The sequence below is a fragment of the Sarcophilus harrisii genome, chromosome 6 (genome assembly GCF_902635505.1).
Source record: "Sarcophilus harrisii chromosome 6, mSarHar1.11, whole genome shotgun sequence".
Classification (NCBI taxonomy): domain Eukaryota; kingdom Metazoa; phylum Chordata; class Mammalia; order Dasyuromorphia; family Dasyuridae; genus Sarcophilus; species Sarcophilus harrisii.
In genome coordinates, this window is record NC_045431.1 from 186040649 (window position 1) to 186054271 (window position 13623).

General features: G+C 33.1%; 1 protein-coding gene across 1 annotated transcript in view; it reads left to right on the plus strand.

Moving 5' to 3' along the window:
- NOP14 (NOP14 nucleolar protein) overlaps nt 1-13623 on the plus strand; it is a 54230-nt gene that overhangs the window by 9398 nt on the left and 31209 nt on the right. Inside the window, exons 2-3 of the mRNA XM_003773429.4 lie at nt 10632-10766; nt 11456-11597. Coding sequence (XP_003773477.1) covers nt 10632-10766; nt 11456-11597 — 277 coding nt within the window. The remainder of the gene's footprint in view (nt 1-10631; nt 10767-11455; nt 11598-13623) is intronic.

A 13623-nucleotide genomic window follows, 5' to 3' on the forward strand; every position in this document is an offset into this window, starting at 1 on the left:
AAAAAGGCCTTGCCAAAAAATCTGACTTAAGTAGACATAAAACAAGACAGAAGCCTGCTAGCTTAAACTAGAGATACTATAAGGACATTGATAGCCCATAGTACTCTTTGTCTAGGGTCAGGAGACTGGGGTACTGTGAGTATGCTTCAAAATAGAGAGAGAAGAGTAAACAAATTTACTGGCTACAATAAAGAAATAACTATAGATCAAAAGATTCACAAGTTGTCAATCTAGAGGAACAAAAATTTTTTTCCACAACTTTGAAAAGCATCTCAATAAAAATTGTCTTTGAAAAACAAGAAGTTAAAAAATATATAAATGAAATAGTACTTAGGAAAGTGACAAGCACTTAGTAAATACATGCTGACTTAACTTGAAATGAGAGCTTTAGAAAAAAGAATTGTAAAGAGAATCACTCATTGAGAAGGAGCAGATTAGCAAACTGATCTACAGACCAAATTCATCCAGCTGCCAGTATTTATGTGACATTAAAATGTTTTTAATGTTTTAAAAACATTTTTAAAAAAGTTTTTAAAAACATTTTGTACAGCCATATCTGTCAATTCCTGGGTTAGGACAGAATGTAGTAAAAACTAACCCGTGAGAAAACTCCCTGAAAATGAGAAGAGACCAAATAGAAATCAATGACTTCAAGAGAGAAATATCTACTATAAAAACAATAACAACAACAACAACAAAAAAAAACTGATCTGAAAAACAAGTCAAGGAGAGAGAATCTAAGAATCATTATTAGATTCCCTCAACATTTTCACTCCTACCAGAAAAACCCTGACCATAAATGAAATTGCTCATATCTGTTAGGATCAGAAGGCAAAATGAAAATAGAACTTACTAGTCACCTTCTCAAAGAAGCTCAAAAATGAAAATTTCCAAGAAAAAATCTTAGCCATAATTCAAACTTCAGGTCTGTAAACAGCCATTCAACTTCCAATGATCAATAAAATTACATTGTAGAGGTAAGGAAACTTTGAAATACTCTAAGCAGAAGAATACAATAAAAATTCAAAACCTAAAATAATCCAGCCTGCAAAAGTCAAGTATAATGTTACAGCGAGAAAAGTAGATTTTGATGGAATCAAGAACTTTGAAACATTCTTGATGAACATTCTAGAGCTTAAGAAAAACTTTGTATAAATATAGAAACCAAAAGAAACCTAGAAAGATAATACATTTGAACAAATTGAAAGGGCTAAATTTTGATCACCTGCTTGCATTCTAATAATTTAGAAAGAAGAAACAAGAGTGCTTTAAGTGTCTTCAAGGGTGATAGAGGGAGACAACAGGCCTGGGAAGCAATTTTGTTTCACTTTTTATATTAAGAAAGAAAAAGGTACACACTGAAATAGTTTAGGGTAGAAGTATGGTAAACTCAACAGGAGAATATATTCATTGATAATGAAATTTTGTCAGTACTTTATATGTGTGTACTAAATGTCATAACATATAAACACTTAAAAGAAAAGTTGATTAAAATACATGAGGAAGCACATAGCAAAACTATAATAATAGTTAGGATCCTCAATGTTCTTCTTTCTGACCTAGACAAAGCCAACCAAAAGCTAAATTATAACTTAAAATCATCATTGTTATTTTGTGTAGTACCAGAAATGCTAACTCTAGCAACAAGAAAAGGAAATTGAAGAAGTCAGGAGAGGCAAAAAGAAATAAAATTAGTGATTTTTGCAGATGGCTTGGTGGTCTACTTAGAGACTCTTGAAATTCAGCTAAAATCAATTGAAACAATAACTTAAAATAACCAAAGTTAAAATAAATCCACATAAATCATACCAAGCGATAATACTGTGTGATTACAACTGAAAAAGCCTTTTTTATAAAAAACATACAGATAATTCACTATTCTTACTTTGAGCCATGTCAATATATTGAAAAGACAGTATTGTCCAGATTGGTTTGTTAATTCACTGAGATAACAACCAAATGTATCAAAGTAATACTTTAAAAGTGATCTGGAAAAAAATGATAAAACTTATCTGCAAAAATAAAGTTATATTTGTCTTTAAATTTATAAGATAAATAATGAAAAAAGAAGGAACGGGCATAGCAATATCAAATCTCATTATACTACAATGCAGTAATCAGCAAAATTTGATACTGATCAAAATTATTTTTAAAAAAATATTAATGAAACAGATCAGTTATACACATCTAGAAGTAGTAGAACATAATAGCCTTGTATTTGATAAACTGAAAGACTAAAGATTCAGTATTTTAATTAAACTTTAATTAAAAATTATTAGGAAAACTAGACAAAGTAGAAATGAGATTTAAATTAAATTTAATTTAAATCTCATTTCTGCTCTATAACACAATAAGCCTCAAGTAGATTTATGACTTCTATATAAAATTAACAGAGCAAGGAGGGAGATAGATTCCATAACTGTGGATAAAAGGAAGTAGATTTGACCAAGAATCTGACAGGAAAATGGACAGTTTCAATTATAGGAAATTAGAAAGATACACAAGTAAAATCAAAACAATTTAAATTAAAAGGGAGAGAGGAAAAAGGAAAAAATATTTGCAGCAGATTTCTCCAATAAAGTCTGATGCTCAAGATAAAAAAGGAATTGATTCAACTGTATTAGGACAAAAACATTCTGTAGTAAATAAAAGGTTAAAGGATATAAATAAGCAGTAGTCAAAAAGAAATGTAGGTTATCAAAAAACATTTAAAAATGTTCCAAATCATTAACAAGAAATGGGAAGAATAGAAATAAGCTCTGAGATTCAACCTCACACGCATCAGATTGATGAAGATGATGAAAAGGGAAATGGCAATTTTTAGAAGAGCTTTGGAAGAGCAGGCACATTAATGTGCCATTGATGGAGCTGAAAACTGATGTAGCCATTCTGAAAAGCAATTTGAAACTATGCCTAATAAATCTCTAAATTATCCTTAGCCTTTGAGTCAGTAATATTTATATCACATACACCTAAAGAGATGAAAGAAAGGAGGAAAGGACTTATTTGTACAAAAACGTTTATAGTCATTTTAAGAAAATAATAATAGCTATTTTTCAAAATACAGGCAAAGATAGTTTTTGACTCACCCTTGCAAAACCTTGTGTTCCAAATTTTCCTTCCTTCTTCCTTAACTTCCCTTTCCCCTAGATAGCAAGTAATCCAATACAAGCTTAACATGTGCAATTCTTCTAAACATTTTCATGTTTATCATGCTGCATAAGAAAAATCAGATTAAAAGGGGAAAATGAGGAAGGAAAAACAAAAAGAAGCAAACAACAATAAAAGTGAAAATACTGTTGTGATTCACATTCAAGCCCCATGGTCCTCTGCCTGGATGCAGATGGCTCTTTCCATCCCAAATCTGTTGGAATTGCCCTGAATCACCTCATTTTTAAAAAGAGCCAAGTCTATTACAGTTAATCATCACATAATCTTGTTGCTTTTGTGTACCATGTTCTCCAGGTTCTGCTCACTTCACTTAGCATCAGTTCATGTAAGTCTCTCCAGGCCTTTCTGAAATCAGCTATAATCATGTTTTTGTTGTTGTTTTAGCAAAATAGGAAACTTTAAGAAAGTGCTTATCAGTTGGAAAATGGTTGAACCAGTTAATGTTATTTGTATTTCAATGAAGAAGTAGTTTTTAGAAAAACTTTACAGTAAAAACAATATTGTAAAGATAATCAGCTTTGAAAGACTTAGTAACTGATTAGTATGATCACCAACCATAATTCAAAGGACTGATACTAAAACACATTATCTACCTCCACATAGAAAATTGATGGACTCAGAATGTAGATTTATTTCTTGCTTTGTGTATATGTGTTGGGGACATAACTGATGGGAAATTTTGTTTTGCATGGCTGTACATTTTTGTAATGAGTTTTATTTTTCTTGCCTTCCCATTGGGCAGGAGAAGATCAGAGGAAAAGGAATTTGGTGCTGAAAATAAAATTGAATTTAAATATGGCAAATGAAAGAATACTTGGGAGTCTATCCCATTTAAAAATTTTGACTGACTTTTTCATAGCATATTATGTCATTTTGCTTGTCTGGCAAAGGGTGCAGGGAAGAGGTCATAGCAGAAAGACTAGTGAGATTTTATTGATACAGGGAGCTTGGTGAGGGAGGCTCAGAACTTTTTCTCCAAATTATGATCTTCGAGAGTTGCCTGGGTCACCCAGAAGTGGAGAGATTTGGGCCAAGTCACATAGCCAGTATGTATGAGAGGCAGAACTTGGACTCTGATCTTTAGGACTCAGAGCTCCTCTATCCACCATGGGCAGCTGGGTGGTGGGCAGAGCCCTGGGCCTGGAGTCAGGAAGTATTCATATCCCTGCATTCAGATCTGGCCTCAGCCACTTTCTAGCTGTGTAACCTTGGACAAATCAATTAAATTTGTCTGTCTCAGTGTCCTTGTTTGTCAGATAAGCTGGAGAAGAAAATGGCCAATCCCTCCATTGTCTCTGCCAAGACAACTTCAAATGGAGTCACACAGAGCTGGATGGGACTGGAAAGTGATTGAACCACTTCTCTGCATGTGTCTGCTAGGCTGGCTCTCCTTTGTTGAGCTGATACCAACTTTGGGCTCTCTGAGGGGACTGACTCCCTTGTAGATTCAGGCGTTGCCCTTTTATGAACGGGTCCAAGCAGCCCTCAGCCTGTTGATGTGTTTCATTTCTATAAACTTTGTCTAGTATTTGGTCCCATCAGCTCAGCTCTGTGTTCTCGTCACATCATATTCTACTTTAATATCGAGTCAGTTGTCTAGTATCATCAATGTTCAAGACTCTGTTTCAGGAAGAAAGGGAATCTGCTATATTATTGCTGCTTTTCAGATATGCTAGACCCATGAGCCACAATTGGAGGCTCTTGAACATTCTCAGAATTGAAAGTCTTAGGTGCTAAGGGTCATTGGTACTAAGTTATTCATGTTGTATTTGTAGAGGAGAAAACAAGCCATCACCTTACTGACCTTGTGAAAATCTGTGCCTGCTGCTCCCTCATCTGTGAAATGAGAGGGTTGAGCTAGGTGAGCTCTCAAAGCTCTTCCTTGTCCAAATTCTGTACCTGTACTTGAGAGGTCAGTAGAAAGTATATAAGCTGATTAGACTCCCTTTATATATAATCATATAAATGTATAGTGAAGAGGACCTGATGTTGTGGCATTGCTTTTGTATTGTGAATATCTCCAAGAAGAATCTTATGTGACTCAAGAATATGTAAATTAACATAATGCATATTTCCCATAAACAGTTATAGTGCCTATTCTAGAATTCTATTCTAAATGTTACTGGGTAGGTTCATCATTTGAATTTATTAATCCCATCAAAACTTTAAGCTGTATTTTTGTGAGAAAGAGAATGTTTGAAAAAATAACTATTTGAAATTGTGCTCACCTTTATGACGATTAGGCTTGCTGTTTAATATTTCCAACCATTTGTTCACAAGGATTACTCTTCTCTTTCTTTTCTCCCCTGTTTGATCATCCCAAACATAGCCATGCCACAATTATAAATCCGTTGTTTAACTTTCCCAAGCCATGTCCAAGTATATGAACCAATTAAGACTATTAGCCTAATCCTATGTCATTTATCAAATTGAGCTTTAAATGTTTACTGTGTAGTAAACTTTCAATTTTATTCTCCTTTATTCCCTCTCAAGCTTCTACTGTTATTTAAGACCTGAATATTTACAACAGTAGTTTATAAAAAAAGATCATGGAGGAGAAACCGAAAATGTGGAAGAAATGTTGGCCAAGCCACTCACTCATTGCTATCAGGCCAGGCAGAAAACCAGTGCAGAACTGTTGTTTTGAAAGCTTGTCTTCTGAGAAGTTATCCTTTTAATTGTTACCTTTTACAAAGGTATTGACTGACTTCTAAAGCTCTACTGAAAATACTAAACTTTATTGCAGAAATATTTATTGAATTATTTTCATCCTTACTGGATGGTGAAGAAAGTGGATCATCTGGTTTTATTAAAGTATTGTTGCCAAAATACCATTTTCATATATGTATACATTTTGGGAAGAAATCAAGAAAAATGTTTTTCTCACATAATTCCTCCCTGGATGGATTTGTTGCTTCTGCTTTGAAATATCAACCACTGCTGGCACCATAGCCTTTTCTAAGTAGAATGTGCTTTGTTCTTGCCAGGACAGCAAAATGCTAAATTAAAGGAGCCGCTTACTTTCTGCCATCATCTGGTATAGAGTAGTAGAGAAAACAAGAACCTAGTTAATACTTCTCTACCCTTTTACAAACCATCTTTCTTTATCTGTTTTCTTCTTTCTTATTCTTGTGTTGCGTGTGCGTGTGTGTGTGTGTGTGTGTGTCTCCCCTATAAGAACCTCTGTGGGGAAGTTCAACAGCACTACAGAAGGGAACTGGTGTGAAGAATTTATTTGGTCTTTCTTTGGGGCCAAAGAGAGTTTGTAATCTGAAAATTCAAGTGGAGGGAGAAATATCTGGATTGTTTTCACAAATTCACATGTAGTCTTAATGCTGCAAACCACTTTTTTTTTTTTTTTTATTTCTTCATTTATTTTTTTTGATTGTGGCTTTTTATTTACAAGATATATGCATGGGTAATTTTTCAGCATTGACCCTTGCAAAACCTTCTGTTCCAATTTTTCCCTTTCTTCCCCACATCCCCTCTCCTAGATGGCAGGTAGACCAATACATGTTAAATATGTTAAAGTATATGTTAAATAATATATATATATAATATATATATATATATATATATATAAATATATACATATCCATTCAGCTATTTTGCTGCATAAGAAAAATCAGACTTAGAAATAAGGTAAAAATAACCTGAGAAGGAAATCAAAAATGCAGGCAGACAAAAACAGAGGGAGTAGAAATGCTATGTTGTGGTTCATACTCATTTCCCATAGTTCTTTCTCTGGGTATAGCTGGTTCTCTTCATTATTGAACAAATGGAACTGATTTGGTTCATCTCATTGTTGAAGAGAGCTACAGCCATCAGAATTGATCATCATATAGTATTGTTGTTGAAGTATATAATGATCTCCTGGTTCTGCTCATTTCACTCAGCCTCAGTTCATTTCCAGTCCTCCCTGAAATCATCCTGCTGGTCTTTTCTTACGGAACAATAATCCATAACATTCATATACCACAGCTTATTCAGCCGTTCTTCAATAGATGAGCATCCATTCAATTTCCAATTTCTAGCTACTTCAAAAAGGGCTGCCACATACATTTTGGCATATACAAGTCCCTTTCCCTTCTTTAACATCTTTTTGGGATATAAGCCCAGTAATAACACTGCTGGATCAAAGGGTATTTGTAGTTTGATAATTTTGCTGCAAACTATTTTTCAAGAATAAGAGAAACTGAAGAAAAGGAAGAGGGAACTGTTAGAGGATGTAATGTTTGAATAATTTTGGATATTGACTGTTCACACGTTAGATCCTCTAACTTTGTCACTGATTACTTTGTAACTGTGGGTGAGCCACTGCTCTTTACTAAATGGCAGTGACACCTCAAGGATTAATAAAGGATGCGAAGATAGTGGGTCCAAGCCCTACCTGTTCAAATAATTATCCATTCCCACCTTCAGACATACCTTTTAGAGTGAAATAAGGAAAGTAAATATGATTGCAAGGAAAAGGTTCTCTAAATACTGTGTATCGTATTCATCTTTAGGTTGTTATTGAATTAATTTAAGAGTTATCTGTACCTAAGATAATAGATTACACATTCTATGTTATCATTTGTAAAGTCATGTTTTTAACTGATTTTTCTCTGTATTTTTTCTACAAACTAACCCCTAAGTAATGGAACCACTTCTGGGCCTAGAGTCAGGAAAACCTGAGTTTAAATCCATCCCAGATACTGTGTGTCCCATGGGAAGTCACCTTTCTATTTGTCTCTGTTTTTGTTCAAATATAAAAATAAGGTTAAGAATAATATCTATCTCTCAGGACTATTGTGAGGAACAAACATGATAATATTTGTAAAGTAACATAATTTTAACACTATAATAATCAGTGTCATAGATATAATTGTAGATATAATCGAATATTATTTTAATTTTGAGGATCTATTATTTTTTCAGTGTAGAGTCCCTCAATCTTTGCAGGTCAAAAGTCTCTTACGAGTCTTTCCAAACTTCGAAAGGTTGGACCCACATAATTGGGCTTGCCAGAACACAAATTATATTGGTATATTCTTCATAATCCTGTGACCTTTTTTATACCTTTGTGAGGTTTTGAAGACAAACATTTTGGAGCGAAAAAGATTTGTTGGAAAATGCTGTTTTGATCTTAGAGAATAATATTACTACTTAGGATCATATATTTAGAGTCAGAAGTCTTGTTAAAGGCCATCATGTCCACCATCCTCTGTTTTATAACAGATGAGGAAAGAAGCCATAAAATATCCCATTCTACAGCATACCCAGCAAACACTCAAACCTATTATTGAAGATTTCCAATGAGTAAGAAGCTATAGCAGTAACCTAATGCAACTCATTTCCTTTTGGATAGTTTTAATGTTAAGATACTTTTCCTTATATCAAGTTTAAATTTTAAGTTATTCTCCAATTGATCAATTCAAAATATGTAAAGACAGTTTTCAGATGAAGAAATTAAAATAATCTAAAATCTAAAATAATCATATGGAAAAATGATCTGGATTCATATTAGAGAAATGCAAATTAAAAATAACTCAGAAGTATTTACATCTTACACCTATCAGACTGGCTAATGTGACTGGAAAGAAAAATTATAAATGTTGAAGAAGATGTGAGAAAATTGGGATACTCATGCATTGTTGGTGGTATTGTGAACTGATTCAACCATTCTAGAAAATAATTTGGGACTGTACCCAAAGGATAGTGACATGGTGCCAATTCATATAGCAGTACAGCTGTTAGATCTGTATCTCAAAGAGTTCATTAAAAAGGGAAAGGGACCTATGTACAAAAATATTTATAGCAGCTCTTTTTGTGGTTGTAAAGAAATAGAAATTGAGGGAATATTCATTAATTGGGAAGTGACTAAACAAGTTGTGATATGTAAATATAGTGGAATACAGTTGTGCTATAAGAAATAATGAGCAGCTGGATTTCCAAAAAACTTACATGAAGTGATGTTGAGTGAAGTAAGTAGAATCAGGAGAACCTTGTATAATTGTACAGCAACATTATACAATGATCATTTGTGATAGACTTAGCTCTTCTTCCCATGGCAGTGATCTAAGACAATTCCAAAAGATTCATGATGGAAAGTGCTATCCATAGCAACAGAAAGAACTATGAAGTCTGGATACAAAACGAAACATGCTAATTTTTTTTTCCTTCTTGGTTTTTACCTTTTGTTCTGTTTCTTTCACAACATGTCTAATATAGAAATATGTTTAACTTTTTTATTATTTGAAGATTATTTTTTAATAATAACTTTATTTTAAAAATACACGCAAAGATAATTTTCAACATTCATCCTTGCAAAACTTTGTGTTCTAAATTTTTCTCGCTCCCTTCCACCCTATCCTCCCTAGACATTCCCCCCTAAACAGCAAGTATCTTGTTTTATTAATCTGTCTGTTCCTAGGCACATATAAAATCCAAGGATAAACTATGATCAGTATTATTTTTCTATTGTTTTTTCTTGTCAAAAGAAATCTCTTTTTAGTTGTAACAGACCATATTTGAGGGCTGCCTTTCTTTGTACCAATACGGTAAATTTTCTCTCCCTTTATCATTGAAGAAATCTAAACTTATTCCATTTTTTCCAAATAAAGCAAGTCTAATGTAAACACATTACTAGTTTTAGCTGCCACAGCTGAAAAAGCAGTCCAGTATATTTGGCTTACATACCTTACGTCTCACCCCTTCCTTCCTTTAGCACTGAGCATCTCACTGACAAAACTAGTTGATTTGCTGATTTTTCTTATTTAACAGTGGGAATACTAGTTGTACAGTTTTCCCCATTTAAAAAAACATGTTGACATTGAGGGACTAAAAGAGTCATTGGATTTGGGAGTTAGAAAACCTGGGTTTCAGTTCCAAAATAGTATTGCTCAATTTACTAGCTCTGTCACTACACAGGTCATTTAATTTCTCAAATCCTATGCTGCTTCATCTATATAATGAGAAAAGTAACATTACTTTAAGGAGTTGTTCTGTAGATCAAATGAAATTATATATTTGTCTATAATACACTGAACAAATAATCATCTATTATTAGGAGAAGAAACCTTGTTTGCATTCTTATTATATGAATTACACATTTTCACATAGTCAGATCTAAATAACAGGAAAAATATTAATTGCTCATGGGTAGGCTGAGCCAATATAGTAAAATGATAATTCTACCTAAATTAATCTACTTAATCAGTGTAATACCAGACTAAATCTTACAGAGCTGGGGGTTACAGGGGAGTAATAAATTCTTCATTTCTTCATTGGCAAATTTGATGAGAATCTTAATTGTATCTTTATCTGAGTGATTGATAAGAATGTCAAACAGTAGGGAACAACTACTAAAGAAAACTTAAATTCTAAGAATCACATTGTACCTTGCAGAACTCATTGTTTTGACTGACCCTTTGGTTTCAGAAAATTGTTTTCAAATTTTCTTATGTTTTGTTTTTCAGCGTACACAAACCCTACTAAAAGAGTACAAAGAAAGGGACAAATCTAATGTATTTACAGATAAACGCTTTGGGGAATACAACACTAAAATAAGTCCAGAGGAAAAGATGATGAAGAGATTTGCTCTAGAACGCCAGGTATGGAACATAAGTATTGCAGGGGAAAGTTGGATTTGGAGTTTAAGGATTTATTTTTTTGTTTTGGTTTTTTACTTCTAAGCTGCCACATTATATAACTAGTAAAGGCAGTCAACCCCCTTCTTTTTTCCCCTCTCATTGTTCATTAAATGTGCTTGCTATATAAGCATTTGATTATCCCTGGACTGGGAAATTATCCTTGGCACTGGCTACCTCATACTTGACACCTCCTTCTTTGCTAGAACCCTTAAAGAAGCTTCGTAAATATTAATTGAATGGATCGATGTCCAATGGAAAACAAAAGCCATCTCTGCCTACTGGCTGTTTTGGATCCCCTGCTACCTTTAGTGTTGTTTACTAAAACTGGTCTATGGTGGCATGCCTAGAACTATTTCATGTATTGGTTATTTAATTGTTCATTAAAATTAAAATTCCTCTGGGAAATGTACATTTCTGTACAATTACTTACTGACTAGAAATAAACTCATCTACTGGTTGGAAAGAGGACACAGAACAGAATAAAATTTGCTTAAGAAAAAAAAAAGAAAGAAATAAAAGAAAAAAATCCAAACATGTAATAATGAAAAGTAAAACTATTTGTTGTTTAGTAGAAAAAATTTTGGCAGACTACCATAAACTATTGTGAAAAATATTAGAGAACTAATTAATGCCAGTTTCTGTTCTTGCAGCGTAACAATGAAAAGAAAAGCATTTATAATCTCAATGAAGATGAAGAATTAACGCATTATGGCCAGTCTTTGGCAGATATTGAAAAATTTAATGACATTGTTGATAGTGACAGTGATACTGAAGAAAGAGGAATGTTATCTGGTAAGAATAGTAGAAATATCACCTTTTTCTAAGTTTTCTTCATATTAAAATGAACTGTAGTTGTCTTTTTTTCCTAAAAGTAAATCAAAATCTGTTAAAAAAAAAAAAAATACTGATGAATAAATAAAGTCACTTAGTTTCACTCATTTTATAGATGAAAAAGTGATGGTCCCCAGAGTTAAGATTAACTTGACCAGATCAATGCCAGACCTGGCACCAGAACTGGGACATTTTTTTGCTACTTTCTCTGCTTGACCTAGTGCTGTTAACATTTTTATTAGTGATTTGGATAATAAAGGCACAGATATAAATTACCCATAGATATAGATTACCAATTTGTAAATAAAACAAAGTTTGAAGGAAGAGCTGACAAACTGATTCAGTATCCAAGCAGATTTTACCAGACAGTAATGCTTGGCTATCCTGAAGAAGATAAAATTAGTAAGTGCTATACTTGAGAAGAAAAAATGGAAAATACATATGTTATTCTTCTAGCATATATTTTGTGATTTTGCTGTAAATCACACCATCATCATCATCATCATCATCATAACTATAATAATATGTAGCAGTTTCATTCTCCACTGAAATTTCTCTGCTGCTGTATAGACGTGCTTCAGGGTTCTCATATACCCAGGATTGGCATACTATGGCCTGAGAGTCAGATCTAACCCTGCCACTTGTTTTGTATGGTCTGTGAGCTCAGAATGGTTTTTATATTTTCAAATAAAATTATAAAAACCATTATCTTGTAAGCCATACAGAAACAGGCAATGGGATGGATTTGGCCATTAGGCCATAATATGCTGACCTTGTCATAGAAGATTCCATAGAAAGCTTAAAGAATAGGCCTTTTGATTTATATTGTTTCTATTTTCTGAGAACTGGACTATGTGACTTCAGAAAGCTAATGAATGGTGTAATGCCACCAAGCAATACATTTTTTAGTCATAACAACTAATGAAGACTGTCTACTAATGGGGTGAAAGTGTATGGTCTATATCAATATGAGGGACTACCTGTTCCCTGCAAAATAGCTGTTCCTTTCAAGTAATAGCAATTACAACATGTGTTTATTCTTTGAATACTTTTATTTACTAACAAACTTAAAAGTAAATTTCTTTGAGAAATGATGTCAATCTCTGTTTTGTTTTGATTTCAAAGGGATGAAACCTAAGAAATTTAATGGTTTGCCTTCCTTTGTAAAAAGAAATTAGAAATCAAGTTTTTCTACATCCTCAGACCTCTGATTGTGAAATTAACAGTAATGTAATTAAGAATTGGATTTTAATTTTCATCGATTTCAAGTCAAAGTTTGGCAATTTTTGTAAAATCTTAAGAACAAAACAATGCAAAACTAAAAGATATGATTTGGGTGGGGCTTTGTCTTTTTTTTTTTTTTCCTTAAGCATATGGAAATCCAAGAAATATAAGGCATGTAAGTGCTCTTTGATATAAGCTGTTGGGGAGGGGGGAAAAGCTTTAGGAATTGAAGTAACACGTAGTTTAAAACCAGCTGTTCTGTATAAGAACTCTGGGAGGTAAAAAGCATGACTCTTTGTTGTGAAATTATTCTGCCAGATGCTGGATGATTTTTAAAGAGAAATGATCATCTTATTTTTCATTTCTCTTTTTCAACTTTACATTGTTTCAGATCATTTTGTAGTTGTTCAATAATAAATACATTACTTTTGTCCTCCATTTGGCCCATATGATTTGGCGCATATGATGGTGCTGAAGAGTGCACCATCCCCCTTTTCCTTCCCCACTAGACTAATAGGAATAAAAATAAATGAATGTTTCTTGTAATGATCTTTGACAGATAAGCCCTGTTTTAACTTTTTTAGTAATAGATTCACCTTCTCCAGGATTTCCTGTAGTTGAAATTACACACAAAACAATTGGTCTTACATTTTTCTGACATTTAAGCCTTATGATTTCTGACATTAACCTGAATGATTTAAATCGACATTTTGGAATATGTATGAGTAAAAAATGGTAAAGTTTAGAAATAGAATCTTTCCAT